Source organism: Garra rufa, chromosome 2 (assembly GCF_049309525.1).
Source record: "Garra rufa chromosome 2, GarRuf1.0, whole genome shotgun sequence".
NCBI classification, from domain to species: domain Eukaryota; kingdom Metazoa; phylum Chordata; class Actinopteri; order Cypriniformes; family Cyprinidae; genus Garra; species Garra rufa.
The window spans coordinates 47,231,149-47,258,284 of NC_133362.1; the positions used below are offsets into that span (position 1 = coordinate 47,231,149).

The 27,136-nt window shown below is 40.3% G+C and overlaps 2 protein-coding genes across 2 annotated transcripts; one reads left to right on the forward strand and one right to left on the reverse strand.

Moving 5' to 3' along the window:
* Nucleotides 1-6: 6 nt before the first annotated feature.
* pno1 (partner of NOB1 homolog) lies at nucleotides 7-8,362 on the reverse strand. Its single transcript, XM_073834300.1, has 7 exons — nucleotides 8,100-8,362; nucleotides 3,510-3,659; nucleotides 3,325-3,408; nucleotides 1,817-1,877; nucleotides 1,629-1,746; nucleotides 344-414; nucleotides 7-249 (listed from the first exon to the last, which is right to left on the reverse strand). The coding sequence occupies exons 1-7, from the start codon at nucleotides 8,298-8,300 to the stop codon at nucleotides 182-184; spliced, it is 753 nt and encodes a 250-aa protein (XP_073690401.1). The 5' UTR covers nucleotides 8,301-8,362; the 3' UTR covers nucleotides 7-181.
* Nucleotides 8,363-8,613: 251 nt separating this feature from the next.
* dnaaf10 (dynein axonemal assembly factor 10) lies at nucleotides 8,614-26,190 on the forward strand. The gene is made up of 8 exons (XM_073834297.1): nucleotides 8,614-8,890; nucleotides 18,644-18,744; nucleotides 18,829-18,959; nucleotides 20,036-20,137; nucleotides 20,792-20,907; nucleotides 23,792-23,926; nucleotides 25,551-25,648; nucleotides 25,752-26,190. The coding sequence occupies exons 1-8, from the start codon at nucleotides 8,705-8,707 to the stop codon at nucleotides 25,957-25,959; spliced, it is 1,077 nt and encodes a 358-aa protein (XP_073690398.1). The 5' UTR covers nucleotides 8,614-8,704; the 3' UTR covers nucleotides 25,960-26,190.
* The last annotated feature ends 946 nt before the right edge of the window (nucleotides 26,191-27,136 follow it).

Genomic DNA, 27,136 nt, shown 5'->3' on the forward strand with positions numbered 1-27,136 from the left:
CGTGTCTCATTTCCATTGAAGAAGTGTTTATTATTTGAAGATCCGCTGCTTGAGGAGTCCGCCGTCCATCGGTGTTAAGTCACTGTATCATTCATAAACATACAGGCCAATATGGCACTAATAATGTAAGTCATCATTGTCATTTCTGCATCAGTCCATGAGCTGTGTGTTTCTTCATGTGTTAAAACCTCTCTGCTGTACGGCTCGCCACCGCCCGAATGTTGCCATATACCTTTGATGGAGGACTTCCTGTAAAAGTTACATGAAGCAGAAAAACTTCCTCTTAGTATGGCTTTTTTTCCCCCATTCATAAGCATACATTAAGAGTTTTATTTTCACTTACCGAGAATGAGGTTGCATATTGCTGTTCGAGCCATTTTGATATTCTGGAAAGATCCTAAAATGTGAATCTTCCTGTATAGAAAATAAATCAAAAGAAACAAATCAGTCATAAAGTGCACATACAGTGGACCATTTTACAGAGTGGATGCAAACTGCTGTCCCACAACCAAAAGAAAACACATTTAAAAAGCATTTAAGTATTCAAATCTTAGATGTTTATTAAGATCCTTTTATTATCTATTGAAACCCACAATAATATATAAAATATCAGTAAGCATAATATATATGAAATCATCATTTAGTGGGTACTTTCAATTGGGAGGTGGCTATCCTAAACTCTCACCCCTAAATTTCAACTTATTAAAATGACAGATAATTTTTTTACATTTATTCCATTATTGATTTTAAAAAGTTCAAGAAAAAATGAAAAAAATTACATAAAAAATAAAATAAATATTTTGTAAAATATTTCATTTTGTGAAACTTTGTACAAATAAATAAGTCACATTTTCATGTCACTACCGAAATGGTGTATGTTTAGCCCATTGGCTCAGACTGATTTTAACTATACTCCTAAATTTATGATCAGAAAATATTTGTGTTACTCTCTCATAGCTACATGGTGAGTAGATAGGCCTCATCATTTTGAGGTAAAAAAAAATAAATAAATAAAAAAAAAAAAAATCTGTGTGTAACTTTAAAAGAACATCACAACCAAACACCATTTTTCTATAACTAAACACTTTTTTTGGGAGTTATTCCATAACATTTAGTTTTTAATCACGATATTTTGTCATGATGGTTTTACTATTTTACAAGTTGTCTGAGCAATACAGCCAAAATAATTTTCCTTTTTTTTTTTTTAAACCAAAACCTTACAAGGTAACAAAATATTAAACAAAAAGAATGGCCAATATGTAGGCCTAAGTGGGCGAAGATAAAAAAAATCTTTATCTTTTTTCTTATTTTTTAATAACACAGATAAAATAATGACAGTCTACGTGTTACATATACACATAATATACGAATATCTGACTTTGAACTACAGTAGTCAAGTTCTGAGAAAGTTGTCCTAAGACAAAAACGGGAATTTTTGTTTTGGTTCTGAAAATGCATGGCCAAATAAATCAACCCTTTAAAAAATTGCAATATAGTTCATACCTTTAAATAAACAACTATATTGTGAATACTCGCCATATCCTCAAATTAAATGCTAAGATTGGCATTTCTAGTAAGAATTCATCAAGAAAGATTGCAGTTTTGCAATGCATTTTGAGCTCACTCACGTGTCTGCGAGCACAATCCTGGTTTTTGTCACGTTCTCAATGGTGAACTTGGTTTTTCCTCCTTTCCCCGCTATCCTGCCGATGGCTCTGGATAAGTGATCTCCCTTCAGCGGTTTAACTGCAAACACACAGAGTTCAGCAACTGGACCAAACACACTCTTGTGAAGTGGCTGAGGTTAAACACTCACCGTCTGTCACATCAAATGTCTCCAGAAACAGCTCGTCTAATCTGATCAGAGCAAGAGCATCCTGTGGAGTGACAAATCATAAATCACATTTATCTGTGAATAATCAGACCATTTGATAACAACTCAGCTTTTCAATGGCAGTCAATATATTCACATTTATGCACACATTTATTAGGCTGGCTTGAGAAAGTCAACCTACTGAACTATTCTTTTTAGATTAAATTTCAGAAAATTTCTAGCAACTAGAATCATGCTAGGAACTAGCTATTCATGCTAAAAAACATGCTAACAACTTGTTATTAATGCTAGAAACATACTAAACATGCAATAAATATGTTCGAATCATGCTAACTACATTCTGATCATCTAATCTATCTATATAAAGTTCAAAACTTTAAGCTTTTACAGCTGCTTTAAAGGATAACTATTGCCAAAATGCAACCTGAGCTGTTTTTGTTTTTTTTTTACTGTAAACGAGACAAACTTATATCTTAAAGCATAATTACGACAAACGAGCCGTTTTTGAGATTGACCATGATTTCGTTTTGTGGTTAATGGCCGGTGGATGGGAGTACTAGGGGCATAACTTTGAGCGCATCAAAATTTACGAGGATGGATAGCTCCTAAAGCATATTTCCATATAAATGCACGGCTAATTCGTTGTTTTGTCGCAAGTGAAAAACAATATTAACCTTCTAGTTGTGAAAAGAGCCTCATATAAGCCTCATATTTCGTCCTATGGAGTCCATTCATTCACATTCGGAGATTGACACTTCTTGACTGCGAGCGGAAACTCAAACAGTGAAAGTGAGTTGTTCAAAACCTTTCTTTTTAGTAAACTCTGTGTACACGAACAATGTTCTCAATGCTGGAGTTCATGTGTAGAGACCCAGGCCATACTTCCAGCAAAGTTTCATGGTGTGTCGAGCCTTCTTAGTGTCGTAAAAATATGGATTTTGATGCTCTCAAAGCATCTCCCATTCACCGGCCATTGACCACAAAACGAAATCACGGTCAATCTCAAAAACGGCTCGTTTGTCGTAATTATGCTTTTAGATATAAGTTTGTCTCGTTTACAGTAAAAAAATAAAAAAAAAAAAAAAAAAAACAGCCCAGGTTGCATTTTGGCAATAGTTATCCTTTAAACTTTTAAGCTAGGCTTTCTACAGTTTTTCTAAAGTTTTTCATGGCAAACTGTTTTATCTAGTTAAAGCTTGGGATTTGTTTTTTGGGTATACTTTTATTCATCAAAGACGCATTAAAATGATCAAAGGCGACAAGAAAAAAAAAATGCACTTTAACAAATATTCCCTTAAAACAGCTATTAATACTTCACGGTATTTCTATTTTTCTATATTATTTTAATAAATAAACAAAGATCTATTTAAGCAGAAGAGGCTTTTTTTAATTAGAGGAACCATCATTTAAATCTAACATTGTAATCTAGTTAACATTAGTGTTAGGAAACTAATTAAATAAGTGTATAAGGTCAGCTTAGTCACACTCACCTCCACCTGAAAGCCTAAAACAAACGCCCTCACGAAGTCCATAGCTCTGGTCAGGGCGCCGATGTCTTTCGTGTCTTTGCACGTCTGCAAAAGAACAGCACTTCATATGAACACATCATTTGGCAGAAATAACCGAACTCTAATTGAGATGATAATGTCCCGCTAATAACGTATCCAACACTTACTCTAATCTCCACATTTCTGCTCTTGAGATTGAATCGCACTTGGAGCAGCAGATGTTCTACGATGGGCGTGAAAATCTTCATCCAGTTTTCTTTCAGAGGAGTGTAGCGGTGAGGAGGAACAGGCACCTTCCTCATTTCAACTGTGCCTCCCTGAAACGAACAACACAGCTGTCATTTCTGAGCTTCACTGCATTTGTTGATTGGATATAAAACATCAGACAGGAACAGAATGAGAAAGAAAGAAAGAGGGGAGAGAGAAAAACTTAGACTTAACAATCACAATTTGGGTCCATTTGGACTCGGAAAAGATTCAAATAGAGACTTCTTAAAAAAAACGAAAAAAACAAAACAAAAAAAAAACGGTCATTAGTAAACTTGCAAGTGTTTTAACTAAGTAATAAATAAATTAAAAAAATGTTCCCCAGTTTTAATTACAATTATTTTAATGATAGATATAGCCATTTAAAAGGCATTTGAGTTTTTTATATTGTTTTGTTAGAAATAAATGTAGGTTCCATAGATTTTGAATGAATGTATATTTAGGCCAATACTGGTAATATGTTCTTGTAAATTTCATACAGCAATATACTAGATTTCTCCTCTACAAATGTGGCCCTGACCCACAAAACCAGTCTTAAGTAGTATGGGTTTATTTACAGCAATAGCCAAAACTACATTGCATGGAACAAAATGATCAATTTTTCCTTTATGCCAAAAATCATTAGAATATTAAGTAAAAATCATGTTCCATGAATATATTTTGTGAACTTCATAACATAAATACCAAATTGTAATTATTGATTACTAGTAATATGTATTGATAAGAACTTCATTAGAACAACTTTAAAGGCGATTTTCTCAGTGTTTCGAATTATTATTATTATTATTTTTTTGCATGCTCAGATTCCAGATTTTCAAATAGTTATAATCCTAACAAACCATACATCAATAGACAGCTTATTGGTTTGGCTTTTTAGATGATGTACAAATCTCAATTTCAAATAATTGACAATTATGACTGGTTTTGTGGTCCAGGATCACACATATATTTATAGAAAGAGAGATTTTGCAGTTTTTGATGTGGTTCATGTATGTGAAATTTTAAAGAATCTCGCTTTTTTAATTAATCAAAGGGGGTAAATGTAGTAAAAACATGGCAATAACGCAGTAACATACAAACCTTTTTTCCCATTCATTCATTAATGAGAAGTGGCTGATCAAACCCAATATGGCTTTAGTATATACAGCGCGTGCATAATTATTGGGCAAGTTGATATTCTGCACATTTTACCAATTCCAAACCACATCAATGTTAATAACTAATATTGATTTTGTATTTAATCATTTATAAGTGATATATGTAATTTTCCATAAAGGCTGGAAGTGAAAAACTTATATTCAGATGTGCATAATTGTTAGGCATGTTTTCTTTTACAGATAAAATGAGCCAAAAAAAGAGATTTAAATTAGACTAAAAGTCTAAAATAAAACAATGCCCATGAGACGCATAAAATACTAATGCAATAATAGAGTTGCAAAGTTAAGGCATGACCATTGTGCAGCGAAATGCTCATTGTGTCAGCACAGTCACAAAAAAACAGGTGAAGAAGAAAAGATACATGCTTACTGGGATTTTTACCCAAGCAAACTCTCTGAGAACCTGACTCACTGCACTTGTGGAGACTCCAGATAGGTTGCCGTTCTGGAAAATGGCAGCACTGGAGACTAAATGGTTCCTGATAGATTCACATCTAATTCTTTACCTTAATTCCTAATTATTTTGCAGTTAGCATGTCTTTGCTTCTCCACCTGTTTTTTTTTTTTTTTTTTTGGCCATGCTAACCAAACGAGCATTTCGTCTATGGTCATGCCTTAACTTTGCAAATTCTATTATTGCATTAGTATTGCATTCTTCTCATGGGCATTTAATGATTTTTGACTTTTAGTCAAAAGAGTTAAATCTCTTTTTTGGCTCATTTTATCTGTAAAAGAAAACATGCCTAATAATTATACACACCTGAATATAAGATGTTTTTCACTTCCTGCCCTTACGGACAATTATATATCACTTATAAATAAATAAATACAAAGTCAATAGTAGTTATTAAGATTGATGTGGTTTGGAATCGGTCAAATGTGCTTGGAATAAAAATATGACCAGAATATCAACTTGCCTAATAATTCTGCACGCGCTGTATAAACAGGGTTATACCTTTTATGAAGCAACGTTTCTCCGAAATTATTCAGTATTCAGGTTTTGAATGCATTAGGAGGGCTAAACAGTGAGTTCATGACTTGAGAACCGATTTGTTTCAGAACCGATTTAAACTGACTTGTTAAATAATTATTTCTAACCGGTTTGAACACTTCATTAAACAGACCCGACTCAAAAGAAGAACTATAAACACTTGTGAAGTTACAGCTCTCAGCATTTAATATCCCACACAGAAGATAAGAGTGTACACAGTAGAGGTCGACCGATCTATCGGTTTTGCCGATTAATCGGCACCGATAGTTGATTGGCCGAGCTATCGGTTATCGGCAAAAACCCTTGCCGATAGTTTTTCCGAGTTGCGTTCTTTGCTGAAGCGCTCATGCTCCGCTGTCTTAGAGTAGAGGTTAAGCCACAGACCAATGTTTAATGTCAGGATTGTTACCATATATTTGTATTGATTTATAGTCATATTTTTAGCCAGCAAAGTTGTAGATTTAAAGACCTGACATGAGAAAGCAAACTGTGTTCATTCAGCCGACAGAATCCTGCCAAGTCACAGCGCGCCATAGTTTTACATTACATCATATCTGTCCAAAATCATTGTTAATGTTCATAAAGACTTGACCCTGGGCTGGAAGATTGAGTATTGTGCATTTCAGCAAAATATTTGTATTGCTGAAGCGCTAATAATGTCTGTATGCTTCATATAGAACTATAATTTATGTTTTAGCCTTTTCTTCAGGCCCTTAACGCATAGGCTTGCATCTTGTTACGCACTTTATTTCACAATGCCATTTTCCTGTTCTTATTTGATTTAAATAACTGATTAACAGAAATGTATATTAAAAATTAAGATAAAAATTATACAAAACGAAATTCGTTTAAGGAGGGATTTTCCACAAATAAAAACGTACGAAGTGGTCAAATTGTGTCTGACCTTCTCCAATTCTCCCGGCGTATTTTCGTCCAATTCATACCACGTCCGACATTTACAAATAACACAAACTTCTTTCGTAATTAATATATTAAACTGAAACAATCACAAACAAATAATATTTAAACATAAATGTAAAACAGAAAATAAATTGTTTCTGAAATGGCTGCAATTAACGATATAGATCGCAGTTTCTCTTTCCGTTTAATCTGTCTAGACTAACCTTTGCTGGTTTTTTGATCTTTCTGGAGGTAAACATTTGCCCGTTTGGTGATTAAATAAACTGTTTTAGATTTCTGCTTGAACTACACGCGACGCGTCTTGTGTGTGTGAGAGAGAGAGATACCTGCCAGTTGTCCGCGCAACGCAGCGCTGCACTTTTGTCCGGTTGAGCTTGTGTTTTTCCCTCACATGGCACGTGTGCGCGCCAGAAACGCGGCAGGCTTCGTTGCACAGAATTTGCACTGTAAGCTACGTGTGCATTGTTTGACAGTGTGAGCTTTCAATCGCAGTGTTTTACTTTAGATATGCCTTCATTTCTGCTGTTTGTAATGCAGTACTATAAGATGCACTAAACTCGCGCACTGACGGACTTTCACTTTCTCTTTGTGTCTGTTCGTCTTAAAAAGCTTGTTTGCAGAAGAGGTTAAATGCACATGGATTTTCGAATACTTTCGATGTACACACAGTCAGTTCTGTTTTCAGAGCAGGACAAAACATCTGATACATCGAAATAAATCTGTGCATTTGTTTGAATGCAGCCGGTTAAAGCAGCGACTGTCTGTGATCTCATCGGTAATAATCAAACGAAAAAGAAAAAACAATAACTATTTTCTGTAAACTTGCCGACACTTAAAGAACGCTTATTTTAAATAAGTAAATGTTTAAAAAAAAAAGTAGCCTGCTTATATAATAAAAAAAAAGTAAATTTTGCTCAAAATAAATTTTATATATGAAAATGGTGCAATGTGCATTGAAAACTGAGAATGTGAGGCATGGTTATATTTAGTTAATATTGAAAATCGTAATTTTAAGATGGCAAATATAAACAAAAAGCGTAGAACCTGCAATTTTACATATTGTTAAAATGTAAAGATGACAATGAGTCCATTTGTAACATCAACTAAGATTAATGAAAGCTGTAGAATAGAAGTGTTGTTCCTTGTTAGAGTGTGTTAATTTCAACATTTACTGATTTTTTTAACATTAATGAACTATGAAATAACTTTAATTATCAATATATAATAAATAATATTTTTATTCATTTACAAAGTATGGTTTAGTATTTAAAAAAAATAGTAGATCACTATTTTTAATGCTGTTCAGTATCCATTTTCAAAAACTATCGGTTAATTAATCGGTATCGGCCAGTGTGGTCCAACCTAGCTATCGGTATCGGTAAAAATCAATATCGGTCGACCTCTAGTACACAGAGCAGTACCGTGAGCTGGTCTCCCGATAAGGCCGGGAACTGCGGTCTCTTGGCCGCTACTGTCTCCGTCTGCATGTCCCCTTCAGCCGCGTCCCGCTTCCGTTTCTGGCTCTTCCTTGTTTTGACTTTCTCAAACGCGTCCGTGTTTCCGTCACAGTCCATAGTAACGTTAGCGCTCACCTCCGCTGTTGTGTTTGATTCCGACTCCATCGTCAAAAAGAGATTTTCGATGCTACACTTCAGCAGAGATGTTTACCACGAACATGTGGCTTCTGCCATGCTACAGAAAGGACCTTATTGCTGCCCAACCGGTGCCTAATGCTACTACGCATTAAACGAATCACATGTTTCCATGTTATGTAGCAAAATGATTTTAAATTAAATAATAATGTTCAAAAATATTAAATGAACTATTATTATAGTCTATCTGCATGATATAGATTTGCCGTCGATTTTGGTCAGGCTAGGGGTAGGCCAGCTATGTGTTGTGGGAGGGTCCTTATCGCAGTAGGAAACACACGAGCGCACTGCACTGGACGAGCAACACTACTGAAATATTCTGAGCTCTGCTTAAACTGACAGGACTTTGCTTTTCAATTGAACGTTAAAGCATAATGTCATCAGCGCTCGAGAAGCCACAAATCATCGCGCACATCCAGAAGAGTCTGAACTACACGGTGTTTGACAGCAGATGGATTCCCTGCAGCGCCAAGTTTGTTTGTATGGGAAACTTCGCCAGAGGAACAGGAGTCTTGCAGATCTATGAGATCCAACAAGGGGAGCTGCAGCTGGTCAAAGAGGTTTGATTATTTATTAGTAGTTCTATTATTTAGCCGGATTTAGCCTTTATTAGCAAAGGCAGTTTTTCCACAAAACTTGTTACACCTGGTTGTCATGGCAACCGCGAAACGGTTTGTAAATACGAGCCTATAATGTGATAATGGTCAGTCTTTGGAAATACAGATCTATAACTTACATCATCTGAAAGCTGAATAAATAAGTTTTCCATTGATGTATGGTTTCTTATGATTGGACTATATTTGGCTAAGATACAATCTGAGGGTGCAAAAAATCTTAATATTGAGAAAATCTCCATATAAGGTTCTTAGTAATGCTACTTAAAGGATTAGTTCACTTTCAGAACATAATTGTACTCACCCCCTTGTCATCCAAGATGTTCACGTCTGTCTTTCTTCAGTCGTAAAGAAATTATGTTTTTTGAGGAAAACATTTCAGGATTTCTCTCTATATAATGGATATCTATGGTGCCCCTGAGTTTGAACTTCCAAAATGCAGTTTAAATGCAGCTCCAAAGGGCTCTAAATGATCCCAGCCGAGGAAAGAAGGGTCTTATCTAGCAAAACGATCGATTATTATTAAAACAAATTGTCAATTTATTTACTTTTTAATCTCAAAAGCTCGTCTTGTCCCGTCTCTGCGATTCTCGTTTCTTCTCCAACTTCAAAATCGTCCTACAACGCTGCAGAAGTACCAACGTACCAGTGTTTACAAAGTGATCATACAAAGAAGATCCAATGCCCTTTACAAAAAAAGAGGTAAAACTGTGTTGTAGGATGATTTTGAAGTTGAAGACAAAAACAAGAGTTTTTCAACACACCCTAAGTTTATTGACCCGGATCACACAGACTGCGCATCACAAAGGCGAGACAAGACGAGCATTTGAGGTTAAAAAGTATATAAATTGTCAATTTGTTTTGAAAATAACCAATCGTTTCGCTTGATAAGACCCTTCTTCCTGGGCTGGGATCATTTAGAGCCCTTTGAAGCTGCATTTTGGAAGTTCAAACTTGGGGGCACCATAGATGTCCATTAAATATAAAGGATTCCTGAAATGTTTTCCTCAAAAAACATAATTTCTTTACGACTGAAGAAAGAAAGACATGAATATCTTGGATGACAAGGGGGTGAGTACATGATCTGCACATTTTTTGTTCTGGAAGTGAACTAATCCGGTTTTGTGGTCCAGGGTAATAAATAATAAACACCTTTTGAAATACACTGCCTGGCCAAAAAAAAAAAGTCACCACCTGGATTTAAAGGATAACTATTGCCAAAATGCAACCTGGGCTGTTTTTTTTCTGTAAGCGAGACAAACATATACCTAAAAGCATAATTACGACAAACGAGCCGTTTTTGAGATTGACCGTGATTTCGTTTTGTGGTCAATGACCGGTAGATGGGAGAACTAGGGGCTAGGCTTGCCACGATAGACGGTGTTGACGGTGTTACCGGTTTTAAGACGCAACACCGGTGACATCACTTTTCCACCGTGACACCGTCTCCATTTTTTTTTTTTAAGTATTCGTTTTTTTTATTAAATATTTATTTGAATCGAATGGAAAATATCATTCTAAATAATTTACTTAAGACGAGAGCATGCAATATAATTAAAAACTGAACATAGCTACAATGCGTCATACGGCTCGTTTGTTGTAATTATGCTTTAAGGTATAAGTTTGTCTCGTTTACAGTACAAAAACAGCCCAGGTTGCATTTTGGCAACAGTTATCCTTCAACTAAGTGCTATGATCTTGGGTTGCTGCAGTTGGTCATGTCTAGGTTCAGCAACAGTATGTGCTCGAAGAATGAGGTCAGCTGACTACCTGAATATACTGAATGACCAGGTTATTCCATCAATGGGTTTTTTCTTCCCTGATGGCACGGGTATATTCCAAGATGACAATGCCAGGATTCATCGGGCTCAAATTGTGAAAGAGTGGTTCAGGGAGCATGAGACAATCATTTTCACACATGTAGTCTAGGGTTGTGACGATGAGGAAATCGTACTCGGTTACTAACGTAACCTCGGTTCTCTCTAGAGAGGGAACGAGTACTGCGTAAGAAGTATCTTACGCTAGGGGAAAATCCTTTTCTGCGAGATATTGAAGCCAAAAATTATCCTTAATTTTGAAATAATGTAAAGCGCGTTGCAGCAGCATACAGACATAGGCGAAACAGCTTGCGCGCCTATTGGCTGCTCTGCGGCAACTGCAGCAGCCTATTAGAGCGAGGCCTGACGCGACGCCAGATCCAATGGGGGCATTTCGCGCCCTTTGCGTCGCTTCGCGCCCTTTTCGTAGCTTCCCGCCTAAAAGGGCGTGGTCTAGACCTATAAATATCGCTCATAGGCAGCTATTATCTGGTTTTTCATCATCAAAGCAACCAGAGCGTGCGCATGCACGGCAAGATACGCAGTACTCGTTCCCTCTCTAGAGAGAACCGAGGTTACGTTAGTAACCGAGTACGTTCTCTTACTAGAGGGAACGAGTACTGCGTAAGAAGTATCTTACGCTAGGGGACCCAGTGTAAAACGCCGTGCATGCTGAGATCTGACACCAAAGACCCAAGGGCGAAAGCCCGGGGTTCATACAGTTCATAATCACCTATAGAACTCACAGGGAGTCCGGGGAAGAGGGAGGGGCAACGCCGCACTCTTCCACATAGTGCAGCGTCACTCAGACGCTAAGTAAACGTACATACAGGGCGGGGTTACGGCCTGAGCTGACGTAAGAATAAGGGTCTTCACACAGTTTGCTCAGACACATCTTGTGCTATCACTTTCACTGTCGACCCTAGAGCTGTGCTCAGTAGACGCAGCATTCCGAGCTGATAACATCAGGTCAGACAACACTGAACATCTAGACTGACAGCAATCTGGCCTGTAAGGCGGGAACCTCCAGGTTGTAAAACCTTATAAATGTAGACGGAGAGGCCCAGCCCGCCGCCTTACAAATATCTTGCAAGGCAATCCCACTCGACCACGCCCACGATGAGGCCACGCCCCTCGTGGAATGTGCTCTGACACCTAGCGGGCACTGCATGCCCTTGGAAGCATATGCCAACGCAATAGCATGAACTATCCATCTGGATAAGCTCTGTTTCGACGCGGCCAGTCCCTTGGGACGCCCGTAAAACGAAACAAAAAGCTGCTCTGTCTGTCTAAAAGCAGACGAGCGAGACACGTAAGCTCGTAATGCCCTGACTGGGCATAGGAGGCTCGCGTCCGTTTCCTCATCATTGACCGGTAGGGCTGACAGCGCGATGACCTGTGCCCTAAACGGTGTGTTGAGTGATTTTGGAACGTAACCATGTTTGTGTTTGAGTATGACTTTAGAGTCATTAGGTCCAAATTCCATGCACGTCGCGCTCACAGAGAGTGCGTGCAAATCCCCTATGCGCTTCACTGAAGCGAGAGCCAGCAGAAACACGGTCTTAAGAGACAGGTATTTCAAATCAATAGTCTGCAGAGGCTCGAATGGTTCACCTTTCATGGCCTCTAGTACCACAGAAAGGTCCCATACGGGGACTGTGGGAGGTCTGGGGGGATTTAGTCTTCTAGCTCCCTTCAGGAAGCGAATAACTAAATCGTTCCTTCCTATTGACTGACCTAGCGTTGTGCTCGAGAACGCTGTTATGGCCGCCACATAGACTTTGAGCGTGGACGGGGTTCTGCCCTTGTCCAGCAGCTCTTGTAGAAAGGAAAGCACCTCCATCACACCACAGTTAGTGGGTGACGAGCCGCGAGCTGCGCACCAGCCCGAAAACACTGACCATTTTGAGGAATAGAGCCGTCTCGTAGACGGGGCTCTAGCCTGCGTGATCGTGTTTAATAGTCCTTTAGGGAGTTCATCATATATTCGCTGGTGGCCCAGACATGGGACCACAGCTCTGGGTGAGGATGCCAAATCGAGCCGCTGGCCTGAGAGAGAAGGACTCTCCTCACTGGTATCGGCCACGGGACAGTGCTCGTCAGCTGCATCAGCGCTGGGAACCAGGGCTGGTTTTCCCAAAACGGCGTTATCAGCAGTATTGAACATCCTTTTTCGCTGACCCTCTCTATCACCTGAGGTAGGAGAGAGACGGGGGGAAAAGCATAGAGATGACGGCGGGGCCATTCGTGGGCCAGCGCGTCTCTGCTTTTTGAGTAAAATTCCAGACAGTGAGCGTTGTTCGGAGACGCAAACAGGTCTACTTCCGCTCTGCCGAATTTCTTCCACAGTAGTTGTACTGTCTGTGGGTGTAGAGACCATTCGCCTGCTGGAACATTGTTCCTGGACAGTCTGTCTGGCCCTATGTTTAGAAGCCCCGGCACATGCGCTGCTTTCAGCGAGCGCAGGTTGCGCTGAGCCCATACCAGGAGGCGTTCTGCAAGTCTGTATAGGTTTTTGGACCTGAGACCGCCCTGGCGATTTATATAGGAAACCACTGACATGTTGTCCGAGCGGACTAATACATGGTTTCCTTTTATTTGGGGACAGAAGCGCATCAGCGCGTTCTGTACTGCCAACATTTCGAGGCAGTTGATATGCAGGAGCTTTTCCCGTTCTGACCACTGGCCAAAAGACGGTCTGCCCTCGAGCAGAGCCCCCCATCCCGAGGTGGACGCGTCCGTAGACACCACTTTTATTCTCGAGGAAGTCCCCAGGCTTACACCTAACTGGTACCAGTCGATTGCTCTCCACGGATTCAGGGCTGTGACACATTACTGATTGACCGTGATACGAAGCCGACCGGGCGCCCACGCTTGACGCGGGACGCGCGCTTTCAGCCAGAACTGCAGTGGGCGCATACATAGCAGACCCAGCTGCAGAACTGATGACGCTGAGGCCATAAGACCCAGCATTTTCTGAAAATTTTTTTTTTTTTTTTTTTTTGAGCGGGACAGACGCGCCGCAGCGGAACGAGCCCGCTGTGCGCTGAATGTCTGCTGCGCGCTGTGGTGACAGCCGCGCTATCATTGACAGCGAGTCCAATTCTGTGCCCAGGAAGGAAGTTTTCTGACTGGGGGACAGTGAGCTCTTCGCCCAATTGACTCTGAGACCCAAATTCTCGAGGTGATCGAGTAACATGGTCGTATGCTGTACAAGCACTGAGCGAGACTGCGCTAGAATCAGCCAATCGTCCAAATAGTTCAGTATGCGCACGCCTTTCAGTCTGAGAGGAACGAGCGCTGAGTCCATGCACTTCGTAATGTACGGGGTGCCTGGGACAAACCGAACGGCAGGACTGTGTACTGATATGCCTGGCCCTCGAAGGCGAGTCTCAAAAATCGCCTGTGACGTGACGCTATCTGTATTTGAAAATACGCGTCTTTCAGATCCACTGACACGAACCAGTCTCCTTGGCGAACTTGCGCGAGGATTTTTCTGGTCGTGAGCATCCTGAACCGACGCTTCACCAACGCTTTGTTCAGTTGCCTTAGATCTAATATGGGTCTGTGACCCCCGTCTTTTTTCGGTACCAGGAAATATCTGCTGTACAGCCCCCCTTCGCTTTGAGCTTGAGAAAGGGGCTCTATGACCCCTTTGCTCAATAGTTTCGCCACTTCGGCTCGAAGCAGGTGTGCTGCTTCTGTCTGCATTGTGGTCTCGACGCGCGCTGTATAGCGGCGCGGGCGTCGGTGAAACTGTAGCGAATAGCCTCCTTTTATAATGTCCAGCACCCATTTCGAGACCCCTGGAAGCTTTTCCAATGCGTTTGCATGAATAGCTAGAGGCTGAATACGAAGCGCGCTCCGTTCTTTCATTAACGGAGTGGTTTCGGTATGCTGTGGCACCAGAGACGTGCTCGTGACATTCGGGGCGTGGGGCACGCTGATAGCGGGAACTATTATGTCTGTGTGTGTATGTGGTTGTGTGGCAACAGGCACATTTAACACACTGCAAACACCGTTCGCCTGCATACACGTTAGTTTCGTTTGTACAGAAACCTTTTGACGTGCATAATGTGATGTCTGTGGGCACTGTTAAGTGGACACGTTTACCACATGTGAAGCGCAATCGATCTGAGCCGATTTTATGTTCGCAGGGTCTGTATGACAGGTTGTGCTTGTGTGTAGAAATGAGCACTGGAGGAGTGGGCATTTTTGACTACACGTGAAACACCATCGGCCGTGGCCGGGACTCCAGAAAATACACTCTATTGGGGGTTTATCTGGGTAGCCGTGAAAACAACCTTTGTGTGCAGGCAAGCGGGCGACAGAACCGGCTTGTTGGCTGCAGCAAACACTGGAACAGTCACATTTAACACACTCCAAACATCGTTCGCTTTCATGGAGCGAATGCACGCTGATTTCATGCAAAACGTGCTCGTGATATTTGAGGCATGGGGCACGCTGATAGCGGGAACTATTATGTCTGTGTGTGGATGTGGCTGTGGGGCAGCGGGCACATTTAACACACTCCAAACAACGTTCGCCTGCGTAGAGCGAATGCACTTTTGGTTTCGTTTTCACAGAAACCGTTTGACGTGCATAATGTGGTGTCTGTGGCCACTGTGAAGCGGGCATATTTACCACGTGTGAAGCGCAATCGATCTGAGTCGATTTTATGTGCGCTGTGCTTGTGTGTAGAGATGAGCACTGCAGTGGGCATTCTTACACGTGAAACACCATCGGCCGTGGCCGGTTGTGAAGCGCAATCGATCTGTGTCGATTTTAAGTGCGCTGTGCTTGTGTGTAGAGATGAGCACTGCAGTGGGCATTCTTACACGTGAAACACCATCGGCCGTGGCCGGTTGTGAAGCGCAATCGATCTGTGTCGATTTTATGTGCGCTGTGCTTGTGTGTAGAGATGAGCACTGCAGTGGGCATTCTTACACGTGAAACACCGTCGGCCGTGGCCGGTTGTGAAGCGCAATCGATCTGTGTCGATTTTAAGTGCGCTGTGCTTGTGTGTAGAGATGAGCACTGCAGTGGGCATTCTTACACGTGAAACACCATCGGCCGTGGCCGGTTGTGAAGCGCAATCGATCTGTGTCGATTTTATGTGCGCTGTGCTTGTGTGTAACGTTAGAGATGAGCACTGGTTAGTGGGCATTCTTACGACACATGAAACACCATCGGCCGTGGCCGGGACACCAGACAATACACTTTATTGGGGGTTTATCTGTGTAGCCGTGGGAACGACTTTTGTGTGCAGGCAAACGGGCGACGGAGCCGGTTTGTTGGCTGCAGAAAACACTGGAACAGTCACATTTCCTGGAACTGGACGAGCGAATAACTTTGGTGGGGGTCCGGCAACAGCGGGACTCGTACACCGTCGTTTTCCCAGTTGTGCTAGGACGATTTCGGAGGCTCAGGTTTCAACTCAATCCTGGGCCGCGGGCCGCGTCTGGCGGGGCGGCGGCCAGACGAGAAAAACGTCAGAAAGCGTTAACCACGGGTGCCTCTCAGCAACGGTGAGAGACCATGTTACGCAGCGCTGACGCGGCTAGGCGGCGGCGAAAGCGCGGCGAAGTAGGTTTGACGTCTGACGGCAAGCTTTAAAGGGGAGGGCCGACTTAGCACGCCGTCCAGCGGAGGGCAGACATAAGTGGGCTGCTATCGCCTCTTCTGAGCAGCATGCGCGTTCCCGCTTTGGCGGGAAACGGAAATCCTCTTCCTCCTTCATGGCCCCCCTCGTCAGCGGCGTCGATGGAAGCGGTGGCAGACAGCGGCCGCTTTACGTCCGGCACAGAGGCTGACGAGGTCGATGAAGCAGGCGGGCGAACCGGCGAGCTTTGTCGGCTGGGGGAAGTGTCCGGGGCCCGCTGGGCACGGCGCTTTTTACGGCGCTACACCGCGGCGGGCGGGGGAGCAGTCTCAGTGAAGAAGGCAAGGCAAGTCCTCAGAGTCACCATTGGCATCTGCACGAGCCGTATGAAGGCATCTTTAAAAAGACGCTTTGCTCTTTTTAGAGAAACAGTGTGTATCGCAGCGGCGACACACACTGTAGATTATAAAGGATATAGGCGCCGGAAAGCGCAGCAGGAAGGCACGGAAGGCGGCGTGGCCAGCAGCTTCAGTGGCTCGTCCCGCTGAGATGCTTGCAGTCAAACGGCGGCTTCTTATCCGGCTCCAGCGATGCGTGTGCTTCGCTTGAAGGATGAAAAATCAGATAATAGCTGCCTATGAGCGATATTTATAGGTCTAGACCACGCCCTTTTAGGCGGGAAGCTACGAAAAGGGCGCGAAGCGACGCAAAGGGCGCGAAATGCCCCCATTGGATCTGGCGTCGCGTCAGGCCTCGCTCTAATAGGCTGCTGCAGTTGCCGCAGAGCAGCCAATAGGCGCGCAAGCTGTTTCGCCTATGTCTGTATGCTGCTGCAACGCGCTTTACATTATTTCAAAATTAAGGATAATTTTTGGCTTCAATATCTCGCAGAAAAGGATTTTCCCCTAGCGTAAGATACTTCTTACGCAGTACTCGTTCCCTCTAGTAAGAGAACCCCCCCCCCCCACCCCACCCCCCACCGGTTAATCGGCACGTGACAACACCGGTAATACCGGTATCACCGTGGGGGTGGGGGTTTCCTCTTTTTTCTGCTTTTAAATAGCTTATAAACACGTGCGTATTATACTTTCACTTTCAGTTTTGCGGGAATTGGCAATTCGGCATCAATTGTTTGAATGGACGACAACGAAACTACAAAAAAAAAAAAAACTTTGAACTCAAAATATTGCCAAACAGGTGCTTTTGGACACTAAATCGTCCGCCATTCTCTTTCTGTAAATTCGACTCCTCTCGTTGTGATGTTTTATTATCAAATTTCGGGAGGAGCTCGCACAGATAATTAACACGGCCAATTCACCATCAGCAATCACACTCCCTATCCAAGCACTACAAGAGAATCCCTTTAAATAGCCAAGCAGTCTTACCTTCATCATCTCTTGTTTTCAGCATCCCTCTCCCTGGGCAGGGGGAGTGCCCCGGGCTCGGCCAAACATGCTTAACTTTTACGCTGTTTATTATATGTAAGCGCGAACTCCTCACGTGATAAATGAAATATGACGCATTGTAGCTATGTTCAGTTTTTAATTATATTGCATGCTCTCGTCTTAAGTAAATTATTTAGAATGATATTTTCCATTCGATTCAAATAAATATTTAATAAAAAAAAAAACGAATACTTAAAAAAAAAAAAAAAAAGTGGAGACGGTGTCACGGTGGAAAAGTGATGTCACCGGTGTTGCGTCTTAAAACCGGTAACACCGTCAACACCGTCTATCGTGGCAAGCCTAATGTAGTCCAGACCTTAACCCCATTGAGAATCTTTGGCATGTACTGGAGAAGGCTCAGACTCTGCCATCATCAATGCAAGATCTTGGTGAAAAATTAATGTAACACTGGATGGAAATAAATCGTGACATTGCTTATCGAAACAATGCCACAGCAAATGCGTGCCGTAATCAAAGCTAAAGGCGGTCCAACTAAATATTAGTGTGTATGACCTTTTTTTTAGTGGCAGTGTAGTATAACGTAGTTATGAAGAACCCATTTATAGACAAATAATATAAAATTTCATGCAAATAATAAACATTGCTAGTAACTAGTAAATTCTACCTTTGCTGACTTTGTGGTTTTCAGCGTAAAGAACAGAGTTGTCCTTGTTTTTTTATTAATGTTGTAATGTTCATATGGTCTTTATTGTGAATCTCAAATTACAAATGATGTGAAACTACTTCCATATTTGTTAATTCATTTCTGCGGTGTGATGTTGTGCTTTATAAATATATGTTTTATGAACATGCCTTTTTTTGTGCCGTATTCCAGATAGAAAAAGCCAAGCCGATCAAATGCGGGACATTTGGAGCCACATCTCTCCAGCAGAGGCATCTGGCCACGGGAGACTTTGACGGCAGTCTTAATGTTTGGTAGGATAACGTTTGGTCGTTTTGTGGTTTTGGTCCATATTTCAAGCTGAGGCGGTGAACTGAGATAGAAACCTTGTTTTGCAGGAATCTGGAGGTGCCGGAGTGCCCGGTGTACTCAGTGAAAGCACACAAGGAGATCATAAACAGCATTGATGGAGTGGGGGGACTGGGCATTGGTGACGGGGCCCCTGAGATCGTCACTGGGAGCAGAGATGGTGACTAGACAAATCACTTTTGAAAACAGGAATGCTTTTGATCTGGCATACATAGACAATGTGCTTTAATTTTATAGGAATTGACACTAAAACAGATGATAGCTATTATGAAACAAATTTACTCCATTTGTAAGCAGACAGTAATGTCATCATCCAGCTCAGTTTAAGTCTTGTTTGTTCTCCTCTAATAATGTCATTTAAAGGATTAGTTTGCTTTCAGAACAAAAATGTACAGGTAATACTCACCCCCTTGTCATCCAAGATGTTCATGTCTTTCTTTCTTGAGTCGTAAAGAAAATATGTTTTTTGAAGAAAACATTTCAGGATTTTTCTCTCGATACAATGGATATGTTTGGTGCCCTCATGTATGGTGAACTTCCAAAATGCAGTTTAAACAAAGCCTCAAAGGACTCTAAACGAACCCAGCCGAGGAAGAAGGGTCTTATCTAGCAAAACGATCAGTTATTTTCTAAACAAATTGGTTATTTATATTATTTTGAACCTAAAATGCTCGTCTTGTCTCGTCTCTGCGATGTGCATGAGTGATGCACTGTGTGATCAAGAAAGTTAGGGTATGTTAAAAAACTCTTGTCTCGTTTTCTTCCCCAACTTAAATCATCTTACATCGCTGCAGAAGTACTGACACAGTGTTGATGCAAAGAAGATCAAACGCCCTTTACAAAAAAAGGAAAAACAGTGTTGTAGGACGATTTTAATGTTGAAGACGAAAACGAGATGAGTTTTTCAACATACTTAACTGCATTGACCCAGATTACACAGACTATGCATGCGCATCATAGAGACGAGACAAGACAAGCATTTGAGGTTAAAAAGTATATAAATTGCCAATTTGTTTTGAAAATAACCGATGGTTTCACTAGATAAGACCCTTCTTCATCGGCTGGGATCGTTTAGAGCCCTTTGAAGCTGCATTTAAAAACATAACATAATTTCCTTACGACTAAAGAAAGACATGAACATCTTGGATGACAAGGGGGTGGTGAGTACATTATCTGCACATTTTTGTTCTGGAAGTGAACTACTCTTTTAATAATCATGAGTGGTTTTATTAACAGGCACAGTCAAGGTGTGGGACTCCAGACAGAAAGAAACGCCTGTGGTGAACATGGAGCCCATGGAGGGAGAAACCAAGAGAGACTGCTGGACCGTTGCTTTTGGTGGGTGTTTTTGTGACTCATATTGTAGGTGTCCCAATAAAACTTAGGAATAAAGGTTTTGATAGTTTACTCTCATTCTGAGTTGTCATGGTCATAAAAAACCTGAAAATATCATGGGGGCTTTACACACTGCGCTTAACCCCAGGTTATCGTAGTTCTAAACCATTCTTTCCTTTATAGTCTGAAATAGTCCATTATAGTCCATTCAAGAGCCGTTATGTAAACAGGTCAAGTGCTGTATTCGTTCAATCAATGACACTGACACAGCAAATATGAAAATAAGAATGTATTTTTTTTTTTAATCATAATTTACAAAATGTATACAAAAAGTGAGTAAATCATGAGTCCATTTTCCAAGCTGTGTTTTTTGCTTATCCTGAATCACTACGATAAACCTGTAATATGTTTTTATATTCTGATCATTTTAGTTTTGGTAACCACTGCAGAGTAGCGCAGTATCTGTGTGATTCGTCATAGACGTGGACAGAGACGATGTCCATACAGTTCTGTTTATTAACCACTAGAGTACCAAAAGTTATGGACAGATGTTTAAGGCCTTTATATATTTCAAGGGAAATCCAAGAATGTAATTTCAAACAAAATCTGTGTCTTTGTTTCTAAAGTTAGAATTAACAAGCATGTTTTTATCTTCAGGTCACGCTTTCAATGACCAGGACCGCTGTGTGTGTGCTGGATATGACAATGGTGACATCAAGTTGTTTGATCTCAGAAATATGGCTTTACGATGGGAGACAAACATCAAAAATGGAGTAAGTGTGCAAGACATATTTAACTTGGATGTGTTTTTTTTTATTTTTTTTATTAGAGATGTAATGATTCACTCAGCTCACGATGTGATACAGTTGACGATACTGATCTCACGGTACAATTTTCTAACGTTTTTTTTTTTTTTACACAAGATTCAAGACAGATTATAAATTAAAAGGTGTCCTTTGATTATTTTTCAGACAAAATGCTGCTCTTTGTGAAATTGAAATATTGGAACTCTTAAAGGATTAGTTCACTTTCAGAACAAAAATGTACAGATAATGTACTCACCCCCTTGTCATCCTAGATGTTTGTCTTTCGTAATTCAGTTGTAAAGAAATTGTTTTTTGATGAAAACATTTCAGGATTTTTCTCCATATAGTGGACTTCAATGGTGCCCCCAAGTTTGAACTTCCAAAAATGTGCAGTTTAAATGCAGCTTCAAAGGGCTCTAAACGATCCCAGCTGAAAGGTCTTAACTAGCAAACGATTTGAAAAATTTGACAATTTTTTTTTATACTTTTTAACCTCAAATGCTTGTCTTGTCGCACGCATAGTCTGTGCATTCTGGGTCAAAATTAGGGTATGTCAAAAATCTTGTTTTCTTCTTCAAAATCGTCCACATTCTACATTGGATGAAAAGGTGGATATCAAAATAGAAAAATTAAACTGCAATTTAAAATAGATCCCAAATCCCAAATGGTGCTCTTTCCATTTGAAATTAGAAGAAACCACTGCATTGTAGTCATGATCCAGACTGAATGAAAATCTGAATGCTCTGACTTTATCTTTCTGCAATTATGCTTTCTCACATAAAAGTGATCTGCGTGAAACAAAATCAGCAGATGGCCGGGATGAGATGCAAATTTGTTCTCTGACAGCAGGTGGCGCTTATGGAACAGCAGTGATACAGCATTTCCTTGTTTATCGCTGTAAACAAAGCACTACATTAAACACTGCTTTAATATGCATTATATAGACTTAAACTTTTCTGAAGACGTTCAGTTCCTCTCAGAGATACTCATATAACCCCCCTCCAACATTTAACATCTCACCCAACTTTTTACTCGATTTTGATTGCTCAAAGTTCATCATTACACCCCGTTACAACTTTGATTTCTGCATGTAGCTTTTTTCGAATCTATTTCAGTATGCATAATTAAATACATCCCAGCCTTTAATGAGTGCTGTCTATCTGCCTGTGTAGACATTGAGTGTTCACTAACCACAGACACATCAGCTGTGTGCTCGAGTACACTTCAACTACAGCAACATCAAAATAACATCTGGTCTATTAGGGGTGGGCGGTACACCGGTGTCATAGTCATCACCGGTGTGAGATTGCGCCACGACATGGATTTTCTAATACCGTCAATACCGGTATATTTAAAACATTAAATTTTCTTCAAACGTTCAGTTGTGGTCTGAATACCTGTCCTTATACTATATATCTTGTTGTAAATAAAAAAGTAAAACATATTCGTATCAGCTTTGCAGGTGGTAAAAGGGGAGTGGCCATTAAACGACTGGTGAAACATCGTGAAAGGTCGGGCCTGTAGCCTATACCAGGGGCGGAGTGGCAATCGGGACGACCGGGACTTTTCCCGGTCGGCCGGCAAAAGGATTTACACAGCGGATCACAAATTGAGCAGGCGCGAGGCGAACGCGACCGGCCTGTTAACTTTTACTTTCGGTTTTGTAAAGGGAGCAGCACGTCTTATAATAGATATTTGTCAGTGAGTACAAGATTGCAACAAATCCTCCAGTCTATTTTTGTCATCTCTCTTTACTTTCGACCCGTGATCATTCAAATCTAAAGGTCATTGTACACTGAGTCCGATTTTCGTATGCGTTTTTTTTTTTTTTTTAGTTTTCTCATATTCGCCATCCTTATCAAAATGCTTATTATGGATGTGAAAATGCAGAAAATCAAACACGATCCAAATTTTTTTATGACAGACGAAAGTTTCAGAGGCAGTGTGTAAACTCTATTAACATAACCTGTATTTTTTTTAACGTGCAAAAATGTCGGACGAAAATTTCGTACTCATGTGTGCAAAGACATTAACTCCAGCAGCTCTTGTTGGATGCAGGGTTGCCAAGTCTGCGTTTTTCCCCACAGAATTGGTCTACTTTTAAACTGTTGCCATGGGTTGATTTCCCCCAGTTATTTAAAGGTTGTAAATATTGCAGAAATTAAATTTCAATAAAAAATATTTTTTTGTTTTGTTGTACACTGTTAAGTAAGATCTTTAGGTTTTTTGCAAAATAAATATGTTGAGAATGCATAATACTCTCCCATGTCTCTTTTTGATAAGGATACCTACCATATACTTATTATATTATGAAAATATTAACTTTATTCACATACTAAATGGACAGGACAGGCTACTCCTCCGAAAATGTACCAAAAAAAGTAATACCGTGATATTATACCGGCACCGTTCAAAAGATGAAAAATACCGTGATATTAATTTTAGGTCATATCGCCCACCCCTATGGTCTATGTAATTTAATCATTCACTCTCATCTGAAATGCATTTGACCATTGGCTGTGTATAAATATGGTTAAAAATACAGATGATTTAAATTGGAAGACCATAAATGTAACAAACTGGCTTTGATGTAACCATCAGATAAGATTTAAATTTCAGATAGCCAGAGATTGTAAAGTGGCTGAGCAGCACATCAGGAATAGAATCAGGGTTTCCACTAAGTGAAGGTGTGTCACGACGCAGCGGGGGCGTCTGGTGAAGAGCGCTGTTTCATTATAGTGGGAGCAATCCAGTTTTGAGTAGATGTAGTGTAACGGGTGAAAACTTTTGTGTGTGTGTGTGTGTGTGTGTGTGTGTGTGTGTGTGTGTGTGTGTGTTTTTTCTTTGGCAGGTGTGCTCTGTTGAATTTGACAGAAAAGACATAAACATGAACAAACTAGTGGCAACATCTTTAGAAGGCAAGTTTCACGTGTTTGACATGAGGACCCAGCACCCCACCAACGGCTTCGCTTCAGTGTCTGAAAAGGTATGCAGGACTCAGCTCAGCTTAAACAGCATGCTATCAGTAATGAATGGGAAAGCACAGCATAAATGCCACCTCTGAAACTTAACAAATTCAGCAGTTACTCTTTAGAAGACGTTAGGGTTCTTTAGAGATACAATATTCCAGCAAGTCTGCTTGATCAGTTACCGAAGAAGAATGTTAAAATGATTCAGGAAAATACAAATTTCTTATCAAAGTGATAAAATGTTGTGTTGCAAAAATGAGTACACCCTTCTGAAAGTTACTAAATAAAACAATAAAAAATTCTGGTGTATGGTTACGGCAAGTTTTGATCAACAGGTAAGTATGTTGAACCAAAACTGTTAAAGAGAAGTAATTTCTTGACAATTAAAAATGTTAATGTTGGCAACAGTGAAACCACTTGAGAGAGAACTGTCAGGAGATTTATTTCTTTGCATAAAAGAGGACAATGACAAAGCTGACAAAAGCTATGAAAAGAATGACACTTTATCTGACAGAGTGAGATGCAGCCTGCACAAGTGAAATGTATGGTTGTTTACACCAGACCTTCCTACATTAGCCAAAGCACACTAAACTCGTTAGCTTTTTCCAATGGCCATATTTACAAAATATCGACTTCTGGAAATCCATTCTCTGCTCTCAAGAGACCAAGTCAATCATTTCGGATCCAAAAGCATCCAAAATGTTCTGGTGTTGCTAGAGGAGGAGTACAGTGAGAAGTGCCTGGTTCCCACAGTGATGTTCAGTAGAAGTAAAGCTCTTCTACAGGGATGTATGAGTGCTGAAGGTGTGAGGGAGCTGTGCTTTATCAATGCTGTCATGAATTTACACACCACTGTGTGATGTAATACAAAAAACTAAAACTGGAGATGCTACCCATTTTTTCAACATGATAATGAAGATGTTCATTCTCCCATAGTGAAAATCCTTCAGTGGACATGTATTTCACCCAATCTTAACACTCTTGAGCAGCTGTGGGGGATTCTGTAGAGACAAGCTGAGCAACACTCCCCATTAAAGACCAGGGCATTTAGGGAGGTCGTCCTCTAGGAGTTAAACAGGACAGATGTGAAAATGTGTCATGAACTTGTACACTCAGTGCCGAGAAGGGTCAGAGCAATGCCTCATTTAAACAAAATTGTCTAAGTTACTTATTTTACGAATATTAATGGCATATATTTATGTTTTTGTTAAGAATATGTTCAATACATTTCAAATTTGCCTTCTATGAATTATATTAGTGATCATTAAGAAAAATCTTTAGTATTTAATCAGAGGGGGTATACTTTTTTTATGTGCAGAGTGACAATAACACTTCCAGTGGCTTATGCAATTACAATAATTTGAGCACTGAAGATTTCAAGCTTCAAAACGATGGAAAAGCAGCATAAAAGTAAACAAAAGTATACGATTTGTGCACTATATTAGTTCTTATAAAGCCATATTATACACTATAAGGTTTACACAAAGGCTTTAGAAGAATTTGTAGCGTCACCAGGGACACTTTTATGATACCTATATAGTGCTTTTGCTCTTTAAATTTTTGTTTTACGCATTTACTGTTAAAAAGGTTACTCTTTATTCTCTTTTGAGAGTGTTCAGCATTTGCTTTTCTGTATTTCAGGCTCACAAGTCTACAGTTTGGCAAGTGAGACATTTGCCTCAAAACCGTGACATCTTCATGACAGCCGGTGGAGCCGGTAATCTGCATCTGTGGAAATAGTAAGTGATTTCTTTGAGACAATATTGTTGACATCTGAAGACCACTTCGTTATTATTCCTACTGTGCTGTTTTTGATTGATGATTGTGGGTCTATTGTCACAGCGAGTATCCAGCCCAGAGGACTAAAAAGGATGCAAATGATGTTGACATGGGCGTCGCTGGGTCTGTGAATCTCCTGCAGAACGTCACTCTATCCACACAACCCATTTCCAGTCTCGACTGGAGTCCAGACAAACAGGGTCTTTGTGTTTGCTCTTCATTTGACCAGTCTGTACGAGTCCTCATTGTGACCAAACTCAACACAGTCTGACTTAACATCTCTACTATTATTCCCAAACAACTTGGAATATCTGTTTACATGCCACATGCTACATCTTAAGTTCATATGTGCAATTATACTTGAGTTTCTTTGTTTTTTTTAAGAAAACAATTGTTATAATTCTTTGAGATATTAGCCGATCTTCTTATGCACAATGTGTGAAGCCCTATAACACCATGGTTAAGTTACTTTACAACAAAAAGAATCTTATTGACAAATATACATTTTGTCTTTGCCGTCTTTTATCAATTTGTAACAATTAGCTCTGCCTCTTAAATTATGTTTTTCAGGCGCATATCACAGATTCTACTCTCTTTCTGTATTGCCCATTTCTTATGATCCAGTCAATTCTCTGTTGTCCCACCTGACATCTTTCTTGGTGCATATCGTTTTTCACACGGACTAAAAATATATGCCAGATAATGCTGCAATAGGTTTTGACCAAAACATCTGTTTAATGGTGGATTTAAAAGGCATATGAAGGACATTTCCACGCTGAAGAGATTATATCCAACACTTGAATCTGAAGAAGTCTTGCAGCTCCTCATCGTCCACTGATTTGTCATGAATTCCAGCGTAAACTCTCCTCAGAAGACTGGTCATGAACTTCCCTTCAAGAGCTCCAATATACTTTTCAAGGCATCCTTTTAACAAAAGCAGAATGTTTTAATTTCAGCACTAACATCACTTAGTTTGAAGCAAAAAATATTAATGTTTTTCATAGGGCTGTCCCCGACAAAATTTTTCTGGTTGACTAGTAGTCAATCATTTTAAGCATTAGTTGACTAGTTGCACGTTTAATAAAACATAATTCACAATAATAAGCCTTTAATTGCCTACATAGCCTAATAAGCGCTCAAGCGGACAAAATATGCTGGCCTCCGAAATAATTATTCATTATTAATTAATTGTGTCAGAGAAAAACAGCAAGGAGACTGCATTAACATTTGAATAATTTATTGATAAACTAGTGCTTTCTTTGTCTTCGTCTTAACAGATGAAGTCAGCGATACTGACTCTGCAGTAGTGATGCACCTGTATGCATGTTTCATACGGATAATAATACACAGAAAGCGCATCCTGTTCGCTTTCATTATTTTACAAAGTGCAACGTTTCGTTGTTATTCTGAGAGCACACAAACATAAGAGTCTTTACAGATTTGAAAGG

What these genes read in the sequence shown, in the direction of transcription:
- pno1 (XM_073834300.1), bottom strand. Translation starts at nt 8,300, where the DNA reads ATGGAGTCGGAATCAAACACAACAGCGGAGGTGAGCGCTAACGTTACT. An exon ending in GACATTTGATGTGACAGACG is followed by an intron (nt 1,747 to 1,816) that starts GTGAGTGTTTAA and finishes GTGTGTTTGCAG; the next exon opens with TTAAACCGCTGAAGGGAGAT. An exon ending in AGGATTGTGCTCGCAGACAC is followed by an intron (nt 415 to 1,628) that starts GTGAGTGAGCTC and finishes TTTTCTATACAG; the next exon opens with GAAGATTCACATTTTAGGAT.
- dnaaf10 (XM_073834297.1), top strand. Translation starts at nt 8,705, where the DNA reads ATGTCATCAGCGCTCGAGAAGCCACAAATCATCGCGCACATCCAGAAG. An exon ending in TCGCTTCAGTGTCTGAAAAG is followed by an intron (nt 23,927 to 25,550) that starts GTATGCAGGACT and finishes TCTGTATTTCAG; the next exon opens with GCTCACAAGTCTACAGTTTG. An exon ending in AATCTGCATCTGTGGAAATA is followed by an intron (nt 25,649 to 25,751) that starts GTAAGTGATTTC and finishes CTATTGTCACAG; the next exon opens with CGAGTATCCAGCCCAGAGGA.